Source organism: Sciurus carolinensis, chromosome 6 (genome assembly GCF_902686445.1).
Source record: "Sciurus carolinensis chromosome 6, mSciCar1.2, whole genome shotgun sequence".
In the NCBI taxonomy this organism is placed as follows: Eukaryota; Metazoa; Chordata; class Mammalia; order Rodentia; family Sciuridae; genus Sciurus; species Sciurus carolinensis.
The window spans coordinates 68899413-68921154 of NC_062218.1; the positions used below are offsets into that span (position 1 = coordinate 68899413).

At 36.3% G+C, this 21742-nt stretch overlaps 1 protein-coding gene across 4 annotated transcripts in view; it reads left to right on the forward strand.

The window, feature by feature from the left end:
• Vcan (versican) overlaps nucleotides 1-21742 on the forward strand; it is a 111307-nt gene that overhangs the window by 16814 nt on the left and 72751 nt on the right. For all 4 annotated transcript variants that reach the window (XM_047556009.1, XM_047556011.1, XM_047556010.1 and 1 more), the window contains exons 3-5: nucleotides 2067-2441; nucleotides 5441-5615; nucleotides 5699-5826. In XM_047556009.1, the coding sequence (XP_047411965.1) occupies nucleotides 2067-2441; nucleotides 5441-5615; nucleotides 5699-5826 (678 nt within the window). The remainder of the gene's footprint in view (nucleotides 1-2066; nucleotides 2442-5440; nucleotides 5616-5698; nucleotides 5827-21742) is intronic.

Here is a 21742-nt window from a genome sequence, read left to right on the forward strand (position 1 = left end):
GCTTCACAAAATAGTTAAGAAGTATGGAAGTAGGATGAGTTAGACATGGAAAAGTAACAAATAAACAGTTAACATGATTTAATTTAGGGTCAGGGGAAGAACCCAATAAATACCAAAGCTAAAAGTCTTCTCCATTATGTATAAAGAGACCTGTGTTCTGGCTCTGGTCTAGCTCCAACCAATTGGGAGCTTGTCACTTTCTCTTAGTGGAGCATCCCTAGTAAGGGATTGGAGGAGTTCCACTCTAAGGTTGAGCTTTATATAAGAGAGTTTATTTTCTAAGCCAAGAAAGTCATTAAAAATGGAACTATCACTTTGCTGTTGCATTACAAAATGTGAATAATCTTAGTAAGACTTTACTTTTTTTATCAGTACGTTACAGTTGTACATAATAATGGGATTTGTTGTAACATATTCATACATGCATACAATATAACAATATAAGTTGGCCAATATCATTCCCCAGTATTACAGTAACATTTTAAAGAGCAACTTACTGTTGCTTTTGTTTTATTTTTATTTAATCTTTTTAAGTGCTTCAAATCTGTTTGGAAAAGTTGCACATAGATTAAAAAAACGATAAAAAATGTGTGGTAGCAATGACCTTTATAAATTTGGGATAGATTGGAAATTTTTATAAGTGTACTAAATATAATACTGTATCATTTTAGATTTATTTGTATTATATAAAATATTTCATAGATCAGTGTTTTGAAGCTAAATTCCAATCTTCATCAAATAAGACAAATTTTTTTGAAGGATATATTATCTACATATTATCTTCCAGGAATTTTCAAATTGACTTATTCCCAACTGAACGCACAGGATTACATTGACAGATGTATCACTTCTGATGTGTGTCCACTCTGAGCTGTGTGTTACTTATACCTTTGACCACAGTGATATATATATATATATATATATATATATATATATATATATATATGTATATATATAATTTTGTTAATTAATGACATCATTTCTCTTCACCTGGAAGCTACTATTAGCTTGTTGATCATATATTCATGAAGTGGGCATTGTTTGTGCATTAAAGACCCTTTCTATTATTACCCACACATTGTCTAACCTAATTAACAGAGGTTAGAAGATGGGATGAGGGTAGGGGAGAGCAGAGGGAATTCCTGCAAGAGTAAAAGGACATTTTCTTTTGCATGCAATGTTGTTAAATTGTAGTCAGTATATTCTTTGTCATTAAAAGTTTATGGAAAATATTTTTAGGAGGGTTAGGTTAACAGAAGCCAGCTTTCTTACAGGACATAAAGAGAGGTAACTCAGTCACTACAAAATGATTTGGCAGCTGGATTTGCCATTATAATGAACACCTTTGGTTTAAATAGCTGACCAGAGAGAGCCCTTTAAATGTTGAATTTCCCTTTCTCCAGCCCTGTGAAGTTCTTTTTTAAAAAATATTCTCACTTCCTCCTTTAATTTTATTTTCATTTCCACTGAGGTAATGTGGCCTTTATCTTAAATAGTTTTTGTTTTCTGACCTCTGAACCTAATTTTCACCTTTCAACTAGTTTTTCTAACACAGGTTTAGTCTTTTTAACCTTCAGGATGGAGTCTAGTGACTCTAGTCCATGCCCTCCTTTCTTGATGGCTTGTTGAGATTTTTTCTTCTTTCTTTTTCCCTTTTTATTCTTTTCCCTGCCCACCTCCCCTCCCCTCTTTCCTTCCTTCTGTGGTGTTGGGGTGGAACCCAGGGCCTCAGGCCCACTAGCTGCCAGCTCTAGCAATGAGCGACACACCCACAGCTTGATTGCTTGCTCCGCCCCTCCCCCCTTATTTTAACACTTTTTTTTTTAAATGTTAAATGCTAAGTTACATGAACTCCACATTTCAGGACATAAAAAATGAACATTATTAACCTCCGTCTTTGTTATAAAACATTTTTGAACTTGTATGCATCCTCTTTATATAAAATCTAATTAGTTCATATATTGAAGATGTAACCAGTGTAAAGGGGTTCTTATCCCTTCACATATTTAGTAGACTCCATTTGTGATTTTTGGGACCGTTAATCTGATATTTTCTCTTTCCTTTAGTCAAAATGGAAAAAAGCCCACCTGTTAAGGGCTCTCTCTCTGGAAAAGTCAGTCTACCTTGTCATTTTTCAACCATGCCTACCTTACCACCCAGTTACAACACCAGCGACTTTCTCCGAATCAAATGGTCTAAGATCGAAGTGGACAAAAATGGAAAAGATTTAAAGGAGACTACTGTTCTCGTGGCCCAAGATGGGAATATCAAGATTGGTCAGGGCTACAAAGGTAGAGTGTCTGTGCCTACGCATCCAGAGGTCGTGGGCGATGCCTCCCTCACGGTGGTCAAACTGCGTGCGAGCGACGCGGGTCTCTACCGCTGCGATGTCATGTACGGAATTGAAGACACCCAAGACACTGTGTCTCTGGCTGTGGATGGTAAGTCTTCCTGAATCATAGGAGGGTGTCTAGCATGACCCCTGGCCAGAGGTGGTGTGAGTCGGTACTCAAAAGCAAACAGTTGCTTGGTGTTTTGGATGAGTGGAAAATGCTTCCATCAACTAATCTCCGGAATGAACTGCTTTTCATGCAGAGGTCCGGGCAGGAGGCTTGTACAGCAACTTCACTGTGATGTAGTATAGTATACTAGAAACAGTGAATACCTCCAGACTCGGCACACAGTTCCATTATCATCACTTTGATGTTGAGACCTATCAGTAATTACTTTTCAAGACTATAAAAGCTGATGTACATTTTATTTAATTTTTGGCGTATGTGTCTATACACCTATACATGCATACATACGTTCACTCTCATACATATGTATATACATATATACACACACAAATTTTTCCCTTTTCTCATTTCCCTATTGTGGTTATTAAAATACTTGAGTTTAATTTTAAGAGATATAATTTTTATCTTAACATACACTGAAGAAATAAGATATTTAATAAGTTCCATAGTACATATCACAATGTCTTAAAAGGCCAAGACTCTATTGAGAATATACTTGAACTGGATCAAAATAAGAAATCAGTGAAAATATATTAAGTTTAATGCACCAGTTGTTATCCATTAAGGTTTGCAATGAGACATTTTAGTTTTACCTTCCTTCCAGTGAAGTTTATATGTCACTTGAATTTAAGATAAGAGACAAAGCAAAGAAAAATTGCTCTAATTGGGCACACACATAATGGCATAGCTCTTGGAAGCAAAATGTTTTGGCACGTTATTAAGCAAAATTCTAATACCCAGACATGACTGAACAAATTTTCTTCCAACCCTCCATTTCCCTATAAAATATTTACCTTTTAGAAATATATACAAAGGATTTTACTTAAACTCTTTCTTGTTTAGCCAAGAGGAAATACTTTGAATTCCAGATGCAACAGACTAACTTACTGAGCATCCTTTAACATTCAAATTCTACTGCTCCCTTCTGTAAATGTATTTTGATATCATCCAGGTACCCATTAAATATCCTGGGCTCTTCTAAACTTTCCATCATTTATTTCATTTAACCTAAGTTTGTATCATTGTTACCTCTTATATATGTGTATCTATCACTTTTTAAAGTCCCTAGAGGAGTTTAACTACTTCTTACAATTTTTCATCATTAAAGAATTAGCAATGGATTTGCCCCTTGCCCCTCTGAAACAATGAAAATCCTCCACTTAATCCCCTTAGCCCCATGGGGTCTTTGAATTATTCCAACAATTGCAGATACTTAAATAGATGGATGTTCCCTGCCTTGGTTGAGAATCTCCTCTTCTCCCCCATTACTACCAATCTTCAGTACATGTGGAAGATTTTTAATTACCAAGAAGATTATTCAAAGCCTTGATGAACATAAAACTAATTTTAAAACATTCAAATTCTTACTTAAACCTTACTTAAACCTTACTGCATTTTAAGCTATCTCTCATATTTACCAGATTGTACCATACAAACTTCCTGACAATTTTAGAGAGGTTTATGAAGGTTCAAATAAGCATTTGGTGATTTTTTAAGTCATGCGAGATCAAAAATAGGGAAATGAATATTAGTGCATCTACTTGGTGTCTATTCAAGTCTTTTTGTGTTGACATTGATCATAGGGCAGCCTCTATGAGATGGCTAGTGTATTCTTCTGCAGATACTTCATTGGCATACTCTGTACTGGAAGAGAGAGACAATCTAAGGATAGACATGTGGGAGAGTCTCACAGCTGGAAGTCAGGCTGTGGAAGAGGGACACTTTCAACCCCAGGAAGTTGGTGGGAATAAGAGGAGGGTGGCAGATATCATGGACACAATCTATTCCAAACAACAACAAAAAGTGGTTTTAAATGAAATGATTCAATAAAATTTCACTCATAAAACCCAGTTGTCCCAATTTCCATTTTCTATTTTCCTGTGACATTAATTTGACTTACTTTAATGTCTTTTAGAAGTGAGTCATGATATTTACTCCAGTTAAAAATAGAAATGCTCTTGTTGAAATGGCAGGAGAAGGCCCATAATCCCACCCCCTCAGTTGTTCTTTCCTCAGTTCTTGGACGATTCTGTCAGCCCTGCAGCATGGTTCAAAACCACTGGTTTAGGCAAACCCAAAAATACAAAAAAGTGAAATTTGAGGCAAATACCAGGATGCCTTACTCTACTCAGAGGAATCTGGAGAACTTTTTTATAAACCTTCTTTGAGATCACTTTAGCTGTCTTTGCAGAGACCCTAAGTTACACTAGTCAGACAGTGAATATTTTACATGTTTGGGTAGTATATAGTAGCCTACCTAATATTTTAAAATCCTTTTCCTGCTTTGAAATTTAAAGCAATCGAATAATGTAAGTAATCTTGCATCCACTTTATGGGAGAAGAAATTAAGGCTTGGGGAGCTTGACTTGTAGATGAGTAGGGAGTACACTATGGATTGGAATAAGTCTTTTACTTGTAGGTAGTCCAGGGTCCTAGCATATTGTCTCTGAGAGTAAGTCTCCTATTCATATTGGGAGGAAAGGACTTAGTGAACATTTTCATGAAAAAGGTGAATGTTTCAAGTCCTTCTAATGAGTTTGCCCTGGGTAAAAGGATGAAGCAGAGATGTTGATTTGTGACCTCCTTAATTCTTTGTATCTTCCCAGCAGAACCTACTCCCTTAGGGTCTGGATTAGGACCAGTATCCACCATTTAGGATTTAATGACTAATCTCTTACTTAAATTGATTACATGTTAACAGAAAATTCCTGGCTAGGAAATGTTTTAGTGGATCAGAGTGCAACACCCATAAGAATGGCTTTTGGAACTCCTCAAGTCAACCTGACTTTGTATAACTAAAATTAAAATTTATTGTGGTACCATTATGATAATTAACTAATTTGATATACAGCTCCATTGAGAAATTGTCCACAGTAGAGTGGAAGATTTGGACATGCCTATAATTGCTATTGTCTTTGCAGGGGTTGTGTTTCACTACAGGGCAGCAACCAGCAGGTACACTCTGAATTTTGAAACTGCTCAGAAGGCTTGCTTGGACATTGGGGCAGTCATAGCAACCCCAGAGCAACTCTTTGCTGCCTATGAAGATGGATTTGAGCAGTGTGACGCAGGCTGGCTGTCTGATCAGACTGTTAGGTGAGAAGTCTGGGGGCAAGGGTTTCAGCTCATTAATTGACAATGAGAAGAAAATGTCACTTACTAGCCCTTTATTTGTCTAGATACCCCATCCGTGCTCCCCGAGAAGGCTGTTATGGAGATATGATGGGGAAGGAAGGAGTCAGGACCTATGGATTCCGTTCTCCTCAGGAAACTTATGATGTGTATTGCTATGTGGATCATCTGGATGGTAAGATGTTCAAGTTTCTGTTGCTTCATTTTAACTAAGAAAATTGAGGAGGGACCAGGAGGATATTGGAAGAGAGCAAGTCTTCAGACCTGTTTGGATTCCACACAGCAGCATTTGGTTTAAATGACTATATGATTTTGTGGTAAAATAGGCTCAAATTAAAAGTGAAAATGGAAGGAGGTGTGTGTAAAGGGTTTTGCAGGTTCAAAATGTCTTTTGCTAATGGCAGGTTTTCTTACAGCCATGCTGCTCTTGGACTACTTCCAATGTACTTTTAGAGCATTAAGAATAGAAACTCTAAGGGTGGTATCTATTTTAGTGAGGACTTCAGGTAAAAATCCTGCAATGGCAAACCACTGGGAATCCAAGTACTGATAAACACCCCAGAGCTTAACTAAACAACTCTGTAAACTAGCCCCAGAAGGGGTTTTCAGTTTCTTGCCTGTTTACTGTGATTCACTGAAATTCAGAGCAATCATTTATTCATTCAGCCCATCAACACTTTAAAGAATATACTTAAAAACACTATTGCTTGATAGGTACTCAGCTGTTAGAATTGTCAAGTAATTTAAGATAAAACCCTTGCCTGAAGATGCTGAGTCTGATTGATTTTGACTCTGTCTTTTTACTTCTGCCTGAGTTAGAGGTTCTTAAAACAAGTTTGATTAAATAGTGCTGACATTATCTAAGGGACACCAGGCAGATTTATTATAAAGACACATAGAATAGAAGTTTTTAGGACCATGGGAATGGACTTAAAAGCCCAAATAGTGCATATGTTATATATAATCGTGGGGTTCATCTTGACATATTTATAAATGCATATAACATAGTTTTGTTCATTTCAATCTGAAGCCCTTTCTCTGTCATGCACGGATAAATAAAAAAATTTTAAAAACATTTAAAAGCTCAAATATATAAATGTAGGTATTAAATTGAATTATAATTTCAATTTTGATGGATAAACACAAAAAATATGACCCCAGCTTTTTAAATGTGTAAAATGAGAAGATTGGACTATATAATTTCTTGGTCCATTCCAACATTAAGATTCTGGAATTTTATTTTATTTGTTGTTGTTTTTCATTTTGTGTTTCATTTTTTTTTTTTTTTCTTTTAAGATGAAGTCTTGTTATGTACTCCTGAGCTTAAGTGATCCTTCTGTCTTGACTTCCCTTAGTACCTGGGACAGTTGCCTGCCTCCATGCTTGACCTGTGTTCTTATAATTGCATTAAAATTGTATTAATTGAACAAACAACCACAGAACCTAAAGGCTAGAATATAGGCAGCTTCTGTCTTCCTTACCTTCACTAGATTTGAATGGAAGACTGCTTTCAAGAATGGCACTTAAGTGTGGTTCTCCAGCACCTTAAGAGTCTCACTGTCATTTAAGACTAGCAAATACATTTTTAAAACCAAAACTTCAGGTGCTAACAACTTCCATTTTTTATTTTTTTTGTAGAGGAAAAGAAAAACATATATAACATCTAAGCTATGGTGAATATATATAAAACTAGAGCTTTTCTTCTTCCTTTTATTTAACGAGTTATAAAAATAGAATAGGAGATGGTTGATTGGAGAATCTGGTTTGAGGGTATGAATTTGACTAGTGCTCTTTCAGTAGGGTGGAAAGGTTTTGTTTCAATTTAGAATAATATATCAGAGTGATTGTTATAAAAATATCTGGAATGCCGGTAATACTGGAACATGTTGCAGTGTGATAAATAACTAAAACACAGGTAGTTTTTGAAAAAATATATGTAAGACCTTTACCAAATATTGTTAAAATGGTGGGTATTCAGGTACAAATGCAGGACCTGATTCAAATGTGGACATGCATCTGAAGCCAGACTGCTGATGGAAAGACAGGTTTATGGTCCCATTATGCCACCTGCAGGAGCACCCCTGGGCCCTTCTGCGTGTCTATTCTTCAGTTTACCTTAAAGGATCTACTAAAATCCTGCTCTCCAAGTTTGTAGACTCCCCAGCTTTGAGAGAATTATTTCAAGCCCAGAGGAGGTTTCTGCAGAAATCTCAGAAATTCCACTCCCTCTGAAAGTACTGTTAGAAAGTCTTGGTGGTGGAAGTCCTCCCAGGGGTCTCCTAGTCACAGTCCGCCCACTGGAGCTTCATCCTTACTTTCTGCTCAGTCTCACACCAGTGTTTAGAAATTAGAAGAGTAGGTCTGATGTGTGCTACCTCTGAAATGAGGAAGGATTTAGTTGTCTCCAGAAAGTCCTTTCCTACCTCCATAAGTATAGTTGCTTCCAAGGCAAATGTTCTGTGTGGAACCAGTTTCTGCCTCAGTGTAACCCAGCTCCATCATATAGTTTTTTGAGATGAATGTTCCATGTATCCAATGACCAGAAACTTTTACTGTGGAATATAGCATAACAAATTCAACAGAATTTAACCCTTTTGTTTTAGTATGTAAAAATATGAAGAAAAAAGATAAAAGAATCAGAACAAATATTAAATCAAGGCCTGGATGAAATTTGTGTCAGCAGAGTAACAAGGTTACTGTTTCACAGAAGCAGCTTGACAATCCTGGAGGGTATTCAGCATGTTTATAATGACATTGTTCTGACAATCCTTTCCTCCTTGTAGTCTTGGCCCTTGGAATAATTAACACATCAATGTGCACTTCTCTTTTCTCTCTTGACTTGAATTGAATGAGGAGGTGGGGTTGAAGAAAAACTTTATGGTTGATGATGTAAGTGGAAGACACAAGATCATTATTATAGGGGTTCTCTCATTGCTATACTGAGGCAAATGTCTTCCCTTTGAAGTAATGACTGTTGGATGAGTTGTGAATTAGTACATATTCTTGTGGAAATGTGACTGTATAAAATTACATCTGGTATTTCAGTTGTCACATTGACTAAAGATTATTTGAAGGTGAGCCAAGTTCCTCATAAAAGATATCTATTGCTATATTTATTGGTCTAATATTCCCACTTATATCTTATTTTGTGGAGCCAAGTGTGTATGTACAAGAGATGGGGGGATGATAAATATTAGAGATACTGATATATTCAAAATGTGTGTCATAGAACATATAAATAGGAGTTTGAGTCAGTGTGCAGTTACTTTAGATCAGAAAGTATATTATTACAGATGGTCAAATGAAAAAGTTAATTAAATATAAAATGAAATCCTGTTCAAAAAGATGATTTTTTGTTTTAGTTATTTATCATGAAATATGTTTTAGTTGACATAATACTGAATTTCTGTTTTTTCTAGTTTCTTGTTTTATAGTATTTCATTTGTCCTGACTAATGTATTTTTCTAAAAATTCCAAATAATTAAAGTCAAATCAGCCAATTTTCTTTTTTTTCTCAAAGGAAGTGATTATAGCAATATATATGTATATATATATAATCTCATATATACATAAGAATACAATCCTCAACTCTAGTTTTTTTTTATTGTAAACAAATGGGATACATGTTGTTTCTCTGTTTGTACATGGAGTCAAGGCATACCATTTGTGTAATCATAAATTTATATAGGGTAATGTTGTTTGATTCATTCTGTTATTTTTCCCCCTTCCTCCCCACCCCTCCCACCCCTCTTTTCCCTCTATACAGTCCTTCCTTTCTCCATTCTTACCACCCTCCTTATCCCTAACCCTACACCTAACCCTAACCCTAACGCTAACCCCTCCCGCCCCTCATTATATGTCCTCATCCACTTATCAGCGAGATTATTCATCCTTTAGTTTTTTGAGGTTGACATATCTCACTTAGCATGATATTCTCCAATTTCATCCATTTGCCTGTAAATGCCATAATTTTATCATTCTTCATGGTGGAGTAATATTACATTGTATATATATAGCACAGTTTCTTTATCCATTCATCTACTGAAGGGCATCTAGGTTGGTTCCACAATCTGGCTGTGGTGAATTGAGTAGCAATGAACATTGATGTGACTGTATCTCTGTAGTATGCTGATTTGAAGTCCTTTGGGTATAGGCCAAGGAGCAGGATAGCTGGGTCAAATGGTGGTTCCATTCCAAGCTTTCTGAGGAATCTCCATACTGCTTTCCAGAGTGGCTGCACTAATTCGCAACCCCACCAGCAATGTATGAGTGTACCTTTTTCCCCACATCCTCGCCAATACCTGTTGTTGCTTGTGTTCTTGATAATTGCCATTCTAATTGGGGTGAGATGAAATCTTAGGGTAGTTTTGATTTGCATTTCTCTTATTACTAGAGATGTTGAACATTTTTTCATATATCTGTTGATTGCTTGTACATCTTCTTCTGTGAAGTGTCTGTTCATTTCCTTAGCCCATTTGTTGATTGGATTATTTGTATTCTTGGTGTAGAGTTTTTTGAGTTCTTTAAATATTCTGGAAATTAGTGCTCTATCTGAAGTATGAGTGGCAAAGATTTTCTCCCACTCTGTAGGCTCTCTCTTCACATTACTGATAGTTTTCTTTGCTGAGAGAAAGCTTTTTAGTTTGAATCTATCCCAGTTGTTGATTCTTGCTTTTATTTCTTGTGTTATGGGAGTCCTGTTAAGGAAGTCTGATCCTAAGCCAACAAGTTGAAGATTTGGACCTACTTTTTCTTCTATAAGATACGGGGTCTCTGGTCTGATTCCAAGGTCCTTGATCCATTTTGAGTTGAGTTTTGTGCAGGGTGAGAGATAGGGGTTTAATTTCATTCTGTTGCATATGGTTTTCCAGTTTTCCCAGCACCATTTGTTGAAGAGGCTTTCTTTTCTCCATTGCATATTTTTGGCCCCTTTGTCTAGTATGAGAAAATTGTATTTATTTGGGTTTGTGTCCATGTCCTCTATTCTGTACCATTGATCTACCTGTCTATTTTGGTACCAATACCATGCCGTTTTTGTTACTATTGCTTTGTAGTAGAGTTGAAGATCTGGTATTGCGATACCCCCTGCTTCGCTCTAGTTTTAAAAATAAAGTGCAAAAGAGCAATTACATTAGCTATATCCACTACTGAGCATTTCAACATTAGCTGTGTTCTTAGAAATATTCTTGAAGTTATCATGGTTTATTAGACATGATTCAGTAATGGAATACTTACTAAGAAATTAATAGAGGTAGGATTCTAAAATAGAAATATAGAAGTTAAGATTCATAAAATGGACCTTTTCAGGAAATTTAATCTGTTTCTTCCTAAAGTAGATTTGGAAAATGTTGAGATGGTTTTACAGTAGACTTGAGGTAATTAAATGGTTCAAAAAAAATAGGTAAGGAATTGGAACTACAGATGCCTCTATATTTACAGTGAGATTATATCACAATAAATCCACTGGGAATAGAAAATGCATTTAATACACCTAACTTACCAAACATCGCAGCTTTACCCTGTGTCTTAGAGATGATCTGTTGTTTACCTGTGGTCATGTGACTGATGGGAAACTGTGGCTTGCTGACACTGCCCTGCAATATCATACTTCATGTTACTGGTGTAGGCAAAGAGCAAAATTCAAAATTTACAGTATGGTATCTATTGAATGTACTGCTTTGCACCAGCATGATATCTAAAAGTTGCAAATCAAACCAAGGTAAATTGGGGACTGTCATTGTTTAGGAATAGTAAACCCAATGCTGAAAGCAATTCTTGAGAGCACAACTAAGAATAGGGAGGACCTCAATTGAGTCCCAGCTCAGTCATTCACTACTTGTGAGATCCTGGGCAAGGCTTACGGTTCTAAACTTCTGTTTTTTCTGTTAGATGAGAACAATAAGAGTACTTGCTTTTTAATCAGAGTAGGAAGACTGAATCATATAATGTGTAAAGCTTTTATCACAGTGTGCAGCAGAGAATGAATGCTTAATAAATAATAGCTGTTATTACAGCTGTGGGCATATGAGAAGTTCTTTATTTCCACTGAATTTGTAAGAAGAAGAAGAAAGGAGTTAAAATTGCAACTCTGTGAATTATGTTCAATATAGGAAATTTTTTCTGACAATGAATAATGTTGAATGTCAAAAGAATCTTGATAAGCTATAAAATTTCATCCCCAAATATTTCTTAAAAATAGAATTGATATAAAGTGTTATCAGTGCAATGCTTTGTTACAGTCTGTTGCAGTAATGATGCTTTGAAGGATACAGGGAATAACTGGGAATGAGACACTTTATGAAAAAGGGTCATTTTTTTAATATGAAAAACTACTTGCTTGAGCATTAGTTGAATAAAAATCATTGGTCTAATTAATGCTTGAACATCAATTGAATAATTAAAAAATAACACTAGCAAAATAAGAATTTCCAAATTATCCCATCTAAATTCTTTGAAAAAACTTCATTATCTGATTAGAACATTATACTCCTAAATCACAGTGTTTGTGAATAATCTGGTGTCTGATTCACTGCAGAATTTCATGGATACAGGAACACACCTGTATTGCCACTGGAGGGTATAAATAATTCTGAAAGTGATCTGTGACTTCATAGGTTTCTGTGCTGAAAACTGACAGTTTATTAAGAGGTGCATGTGTCCAGCTTAATCCATAGCAAAAACATTCCTAAATAAGATAGGAAAGGGGGGATTGTGGAAAATACAGAATGAGTATTTCTGCTAAAAAAAAATGCCCATTTGAGCTTTTTATTTTAATTAAATTTTTAAAAATTTTTACAGACTGCATTTTGATTCATTGTACACAAATGGGGTACAACTTTTCATTTCTATGGTTGTACACATTGTAGATTCACACCATTCATGTAATTGTACATATACATAGGGTAATACTGTCTGTCTCTTTCTATTATCTTTCTGTCCTCTACCTCCTCCCACCCCATTTTTCTCTAGACCATCCAAAGTTTCTTCATTCTTCTCTTCCCCCTACCACCCCCCCTCGTTTTATATAATCATTCATTTATTAGAGAAAACATTCAGCCTTTGGTTTTTTGTGCTTGGCCTATTTCACTTAGTATGACATTTTCCAACTTCATCCATTTAACAGCAAATGTCATGATTTTATTCTTCTTTATGACTGAGTAATATTCCATTGTGTATGTATACCATAGTTTCTTTATCCATTCATCTGTTGAAGGGCATCTAGGTTGGTCTACAATCTAGTTATTGTGAATTGAGCTGCTATGAACAATGATGTGGCTGCATCACTGTAGTATGCTGATTTTAAGTCCTTTGGATATAGACTGAGGAGTGGAATAGCTGGGTCAAATGTGGGATTCATTCCAAGTTTTCTGAGGAATCTCCATACTGCTTTCCAGAGTGTCTCCACCAATTTGCAACTCCTTTAGCAATGTATGAGTGTGCCTTTTTCCCCACATCCATGCCAACATTTATTATTGCTTGTGTTCTTGATAATAACCACTCTAATTGGAGTTAGATGAAATCTTAGGGTGGTTTTAATTTGCATTTCTCTAATTAGTAGGGAGAACAAAAGACCCAGAATAGCCAAAGCCATCCTGGGCAGGAAGAGTGATGCAGGGAGGTAACACAATACCAAACCTTAAACTCTACTATAGAGCAATCTAACAAAAATCGCATGGTATTGGCACCAAAATAGACAGGTAGACCAATGGTACAAGATACAAGACAGAGAGACATACCCACATAAGTACAGTTATCTCATACTAGCCAAAGGTGCCAAAAACTTACAATGGAGAAAAGATAGCCTCTTCAACAAATGGTGCTGACAAAACTGGAAATCCATATGCAGTAAAATGAAATTAAATCCCTTTCTCTCACCCTGTACAAAACTCAACTCAAAATGGATCAAGGATCTAGGAATTAGATCTGAGACACTTCACCAAATAGAAGAAAAAGTAGGCCCGAATCTCCATCACGTTGGCTTAGGATCAGACTTCCTTAATAAGACCCCCATAGCGCAAGAAGTAAAAGCAAGAATCAATAAATGGGATAGATTCAAACTAAAAAGTTTTTTCTCATCACAGGAAACAATCAATAATGTGAAAAAGAGAGCCTACAGAGTGGGAGAAAATCTTTTCCACACACACTTCAGACAGAGCACTCATCTCCAAAGTTTATAAAGAACTTAAAAACTTTACATCCAAAATACAAAGAACCCAATCAATAAATGGGCTAAGGAAATGGACAGCCACTTCACAGAAGAAGATATAGACATGATCAACAAATACATGAAAAAGTGCCCATCTTATTCCTTTTTAACAAAATTAATAGATTGACTATTTGATTTCTTTATGGCAGCAAGTACTCATAAGAACATAGTTGTTTTTTTTTTTTTTTAAGGCCTTTTATTGTCCTGCAGATAAAATAGAGGGTAGCAGATGTGGTCAGACTGCCTTCCATCATGGCTGAACCACTTAGTTCCCTTGCAAATGAGTACATGTGTGCACTTTTGTGCCCAGATCTGACAAATGATTGGTCCAAGATCTCATTTCCCCACAAGCTTGGAGATCTATACCCTATCTTTGCATGGCCCTTATCTTCTATGTAGTCCTGCCCTTTGGCTTTTACTTCACTAGATTAACCACCTTATTATTGGAATTCCCTGGCTTTTGCATAAGCTTTGCAGCACTTTGACAGACCTGCACTGTGGACTCTGTCTTTCATTTCATATTGATTCCTGAAGTCCTGGTTGATTTCTCTCTCCTTCATCTTCTCTAAACTGGATCTGTATGACTATAGTCACCCTCCTGCAATATTTGCTTACATTTTTCCTTTCTCATACTATACTGTGAGTTCTAGGAAGGAGGAAAACCTACAGATTCATCTGTGTATCCCCAATATGTTATTAGCACATAGTGCTAAGGTGGACTTGAATAAACGAGTGAAGTAATGGATTTACCACAAGTGCCCATCTTATTCACCTTGCCCTACACCTGCCTTGGAGAGTTTTACACTTCCCTAGGGTTTGTCATTCTTCTACTTGCTTCTCTTTCCATCTCTTTAATTTCTTTATTAGGTTGGTTAGTTCATTTTTGTTCTCTTGCATGCAAATTTTAAATCAAATGCTTTGTGGGTAGAATTATTGGGGCGCAAAAGAACACTGAAAAGACAAATAATGAAAAATGAATATGCCAAATTTTGTATGTTTGGCCCCCAACCAAATGTTTTTATGAATTTCATACCTATGTTTCTAGTTTGTGAATCATTTTGTTTCACCTCTGGTTTGGATTCACACAAATAGCACCCATGTCTTTAACAGTCTTTCATGGGACCTGCTGTATGATTGTATACCTCTTAAGCACCTTTGACCTGTCATTCCCCTTCTCAACATTGTGCATTGTCCTTTTTTTTGTTTTTGTTTTTTGTTTTTCCACAAGCACAAACTCTGCCTGGTTTAGAAAGCTGCTAAAGTCTGGTCTGCTATCATCTATTTACCCTCACTTCCCTCCTTTCCAGAATGACCCCGCACGACTGCCCCTGACCCTCCCCAGACCCCATGCTTGCTGCTCAGGCAGGTCTGCTTTGGTCCTCTCAAGAACATGCTCCTCATCTTCCCGACATTCTGATCTTACCTGTACTTGAATGCTTACTTCTTCCAGGACCCCCTTTTTGGCTATTCTACTTCACACTGAGATTTCTTTGATGTGAACTCTTACTTTATTTAGAGTTGGTTTCATGTGTTTTGGTATTGGTTTTCTGGTTTCTAAGTATTCATCAAATATAAAAAGTTGCTAGTTTTATTTCTGTAAAACTATTATAAGCTCTTAGTAAAGACAAGACCATAAACCTCTATATCTTTCTGAGACACTCACTATGGCTTGTTTGAAACTGGGGAACAAAATAGTCACCAAGAATAGTCACCAAGAAATACTTGGTGGTAATTGCAGTTTTTTTTCCAAACTTCTCTTTTGGAAACTGCCTGATGCCACCACCTTTCCATTTTAATAGCATTTAAAAGAAGGCTTTGCTTTGTTCACCAGACTCACTATGGCTCTTTCTTTCTTTCTTTCTTTCTTTCTTTCTTTCTTTCTTTCTTTCTTTCTTTCTTTCTTTCTTTCTTTCTTTCTCTCTCTCTCTCTCTCTCTCTCTCTCTCTCTCTCTCTCTTTCTCTTTCTTTCTTTCTTTCTTTCTTTCTTTCTTTCTTTCTTTCTTTCTTTCTTTCTTTCTTTCTTTCTTTTTCTTCTTCTTCTCTCTCTCTTTTCTTTCCTGCCTTCTTTTGACTTTATGAGATCTCCATAGCACTAACTTTTTCCTTTAAATTTCTCTTTTCATTCTTTTATATGATGTCTCTTAGAAACCATTCCTTCCCAGAAATGCTCCTTCCTGACCTCTCACAATAATTTCTATTTTGCATCCCTACACCTTCTTTGATGCAATGGTCATTTCTGGGATTTGCTCCTTCATAGCTATTCACAAATTACAGGTCATATAATTTATTTTTTTCCTGCTTCTTGGTGTCGAGATTCAGGAAAGTGCTGTCACCTCTATGACTTATTTAATTCCTCTAAACCATTCTTGTGCCAGTCACAGAACCAAAATTATGTTTCTCTATTGGTTTTTCTTATGAGTTCCTTCAGATATGAAAAGCTAAAAATTCAGGTGAAGGTCTGAATGCCATTAAGCAGGTCTCACTTAGAGCAGAGCTTGATTCTAACATTATAGAAAGTTTGATTCGACAAATATATTAAACCTGGAAATTGTGTGATTTCTTCCCTGTCGATTTTCAGATTCCTTTTTAATTTGAATGGAATTTATAGTATGTAATCCAAGAACACTTCACTTTGGGGGACTTATTGAAGAATTAATGATTTTTGTCCTTACTGAGTTTATTCAGTTGAAAAGCCTCAGGTTGGATAGAAGAGCTTCTTGCATACTCTGGTTCAACAGATGATTGAGAGGTTGATTCTGGATTTTCAGAATCTCTCCATATTAATTGATATTGGTGCTAGAAGATGTTGAAAATGTTTTAGTTATTCTCTGCAGAACTCATAGAATAATAGGTTGTGCTGTGGCTATGAATTCTTAAATAGGTTTTGGAAAATTAACGTTTTCCTAGGGGTTTGGAAGTGAACTTATAGTTGGATTATTGGATGACTGAGGAAGGCGACCAGGCATGGCTTGCTGGCAGTACCTCCGAAGAAGGGGCCTTGCTTCGTGTATTGATGTCAATAGCATGACTATGAGGCAGCTCTATGAGTAGAACAGGGAAGACACAATCATGTGGTTGCATTATTATGTCCGTTTATCTTCAGGAAAACCCTCACAGGATCCTTTTAAAAAACCATCATTTTTACTCTTAAGAAAACTGGGGCACAGAGAGTTTAAAGAACATGGATATGCCTTTTCTCTAGTTCCACTGCAGTAAACTCACAGGACCACCAAAGATTCCCCAATAGAGCAACAGTCAATCTTGCAAGTCAGGAAGATGCAAAGTGTCCTCAAATCTCCTTCAAGTCTCTGGTTTCTCTCATATCATTCTTTTAATTTGAGTTTTGGTTAACAATACTGATGGATTATAATGGATGGAATTGCTGGGTTAAACACTGACTTTTTAAAGAACTGCTGTTTGCCATGGAGCCTGATTATTTTCTCTACTCACTGTTATATTAAGATCCTGATTCCATTACATCGGTGCCAACTATTGATATATTCTGACATTTTGTATGGTCGTCTAATGGGTGTGAAGTAATTTCTCATAGTAGTTTTGGATTGTATTTCTCAGATGTTTAAACATTTTCAGCATCTCTTTGTGTGCTGGTTTATATGTCTTCTTTGGAGAAATGTCTATTAAGAACCTTTGCCCATTTTTGATTGGGTCATTTTTATTGAGTTGTGAGAGTTCTTTATAAATTTTGGATTCAAGTGTGTTCTCATGTACATGATTTGCAAATATTTTATCCTAGACTATATGTTTTCTTTTTGCTTTCTTAATTGTATTTTGAAGTACACATGTTTTTAATTTTAATGTAGTCCAATTGATCTATTTTGAGGTTTTTGTGTGTATGCTTTTGATGTCACATCTAAGAAAATATTGCCTAATCCCTGGTGATGAAGATTTTCCTCTGTGTTTCCTCCAAGAGTTTTACAAATTTTAATTATCTTTTATTTTGGTTCATTTGGAATTACTATTTGTATATGGTGTGAGACAGAGTTCCAGAATCATTCTTTTGCATGTGTTCATCCATTTGTTCCAACATCATTTCTTAAAATGTCTACTCTTTCTCCATTTATGCTCTTGACACCCTGTTAAAAAGCAATTGATCATAGATATATAGCTTTGTTTCTGGACTCTCAATTTCGTTCCATTGATCTATATGCCTAGTCTTATGCCATTGTCTTTATACCTATTGTTTTATAGTAAAATTTGAAATTGGAAAGTGTGAGAACTTCTGTCTTCTTTTCAAACCCATTTTAGCTGTTCTGGGTCCATTGAGTTCTCACATGAATTTTAGAATCATATTGTTAGTTTGTACAAAAAAATCAAGGATTCTGATAGAAATCACATTGAATTGCTATACCAATTTGGAGTATATTGCCATCTTAACAATATTAAGTTTTCTGATCCGTGCACATGGGATATCCTGGGTTGAAAGATATTTTTTTAAATTTCATTCAACAATGTCTTGCCATTTTCAGAGTATAAGTTTTATTGTTCTTTTAAGTTCAGTCCTAAGTATTTTATTGTTTTGGATGCTAATGTAAATGGAATTTTCTTAATTTTTTTTCCCTGAATGTCTGTTATCACAAATCTGTAGGAATGTAATTGATTTTTATATGGTCTTGTGTCTTACGATGTTGCTGTACTTGTCTATTAGGACTAACTACTTTTCAGTGGATTTCTTAGGATTTTATATATATAGTCTCTTTCATTTTATTATTGTTTTAGTAAACTTTTTCATTACTGCAACTAAAAGATTTGACAAGAACAATTGTAGAGGAGGAAAAGTTTATTTGGGATTCACAGTTTCAGAGGTCTCAGTCCATAGACAGAAGGCTCCATTCTCCAGGGCTCATGGGGAGGCAGGACATCATGGTGGAAGAATGTGGTGGAGAGAAGCAGATCACATGATGATAAGAAAGCAGAAAGACAGAGAGCTCCACTTGCCACATACAAATATATACCCCCAAATCATGATCCTCATAACCGCCAATGCCTCATCTCCTTCAGCCACATACCACATAATATCTTTAAACCCAGAAAGATATCGAATGTATCACTAAATTAATCCCTTACAGTGATTAATTCACTAATTGGGTTAAGGCTTTCATAATCCAATCATTTCTTCTTTAAACCTTCTTGTGTTGTCTCACGCAGTAGATTTTGGGGGACACCTCACATCAAAATCATAACATTTCACTCCTGCACCCCAAAACTCATGACCAATTCACGATGCAAAATACATTTAGTCCATCTCCAAGAGTCCCTAGAGTCTCAACAGTTCAAGGATTGCCCAAAAGTTCAAGTCCAAAGTCTCCTCTAAGAATCAGGACAACTTGCATTGTGAGTTCCTGTAAAAACAAAACATGATTTACAAGTATCCAATATATAAATGTACAGAATAAGCATTTCCATTCATAAGAATAAGGGCATAGAAATAAGGGATAGGACCAATGCAAGACTGAAATCCAGCAGGGCAAAAAAGTCCTGTAGCTTCATGTCCAGCATCTGGGGCACATGGCATCATGATGCTCTGTCTAAAGGGCTTGTGTAGATCCAACCCTGTGGCCTTATTGGTTGCAGCCCAAGTGGTCTTTCTATTGGCTTATCTCTGCTCAGTTCCTGTGGCTTTCCTAGGACAATGTCCCATGTCACTGACATTTCTCAATCTCAGGTGTCTCCACTGCAGCCTCAGCTTCCTTCTCAAATCTCCACACACCCCCTCTCATGGGGTGCCTACAAGGACTCTGACCCTGCTGCACTTTGCCTGGTTCCTCAGGCCTTCCTTTGAAATTTTGGTGGAAGCCTTCTTGATCCCCCAACTCCAGCATCCTGCAATCTTGCAGAACCAGCAGCACGTGGTTGATACTAAGGTCTGCTGCCATCTTGAGCAGTAACCAAGCCTCCAGTGACCCTGGGTGCAGAAACCTGTGAGTTCCTGAGTAGCTGAGATGTTGAAAAAACTTCCTAAGCCCCCTTGTGCAGGAAGGGTGCCCCACTGGTCTCTTCTCAAGAAAATTTTTACTTTTCCTTCCCTGAGTCTGAGATGAATATGATTTTGCTAATTCCTGAGATGCTGTAAAGCCATTTTTCTTATTGTCTCTAGGCAAAGTTTTAGCATTTATTTAGTGACAGTACTGTCTTTAATAACTGCAACTTCATTAGCCCCAGATTTACTCTCACCTTTCTAGTTCAAGTTTTTAAAATCTTTCTGCTCTGCTTTTTGCTCCTGGTTACCACAATAAAGTTGGTTAAAAGTTGCCAGCAATATCCATGTCACCACCTGAATGTATGATGTCTAGATATTTCTTCACCAGAGTAAGAAGTCCATCATTTTTAAAATCAACCTCAAAGAAAGTCACAGGACACGGGTGAAATGCAGACAACTTCTCAACTGGAACATTATACATATGGTCTCTTCTTCAAATTCTAATAGTGTCCTCTTTTTCTTCTGTAACTTCATGAGCCGTGTCTTCACTGTCCACAGTCCTATTCACATTCTGGTCTTCTGCACTCCTTCCAGAATTGGCCATTAAACTTTGCTTACAACAATCTAAAACATTTCCAGTTTGCACTGCTAAGTATCTCAGAATTTCTCCCACCAATTCCAAAAAGCACCAAAAGCTTTCGAACCATGTGGTCAGGTTAGTCACAGCAACAACCCTACTCTTGGTACCAATTTCTGTTTTAGCCATCTTTTTTAGTTGCTATGACTAAATGACCCAACCAGAACAATTGTAGAGGAGGAAAAGTTTATTTGGGGACTCATGGTTTTAGATGTGACAGGGCATAATGTTGGAAGAGTGTGGTGGAGGGAAGCAACACACATGATGAATCAGGAAGCAGAGAGAGAAAGAGAGCTCCACTTGCCACACACAAATATGTATCCCAAAGCCCTACCTCCTCTGACTATACCCCACCTGCTTTTGGTAAAACTCAATTAATCCCATCTGGTGATTAATTAACTGATTGAGTTAAGGGTCTCATAACCCACACATTTCTCCTCCAAATCTTCTTGCATGTCTCACACATGAACTTTTGGGGGACACCTCACATCCAAACCCTAACAATAATATTACTATATATAAATAGTAACGTCTTAATTTGAACACCTTGAAGCATGTAATAGTCATTTGCTTTTAAGGTGTTTTGAATACAAAGAGCTTCTTTGTAAATACAGTGACCGTTTACCACAGCTGTGAAAAACCTAAGTAAACCAAAATGAGGCTGATCCTCCTTGTGTTGACCTGAGGCCATATTGTGCCTGTCGAATCAAATAACACATTCAATCTTTTATGTATTTTGAAGACTCAGAAACTCAGAAATTGTTTGGAACCTCTTTCTTGCTCTAATTAAAATCCACTGCTCTGTCAATGGGAAACAATTAGGTCAGACATCCTGAAAACCATGAAGGCATGTTTAAATTTTAGTGGGATCTTCTTGTGTCTTCAAAATGATATGGATGAGATCTTATATAATAATACCTTTATAAATATTCAGGTTCATTTTCAAATGACTGTAATATGCTATAGACAATGTTAAATATCGTGGTAAACTAATGTAATATTCTAATTATGAGATGTTAAAAATTTCAAAACCAAAGTTCATGCTTTTAAGTAACACTATACTTTTATTTCAGCCAGAGAGAAGAAAGAAATTTGGAAGTTGCTGACCTAGCTTCTAGTTTCATTAGTCCCAAATTAGAAACATTGTGAACCCAATGCTCACTCTGGGTTGTAAAATGGAGTGAAGTTGTTTCATCACCCCCAGTATTTTCTTATTACTGTTAACAGAAGGTTGGTGCTTTGTGCAGGCTGTAAGACTAAATTTTAGTGAGAATTGCCACACTTTTGAATGATCTACAAATACTGTTCCT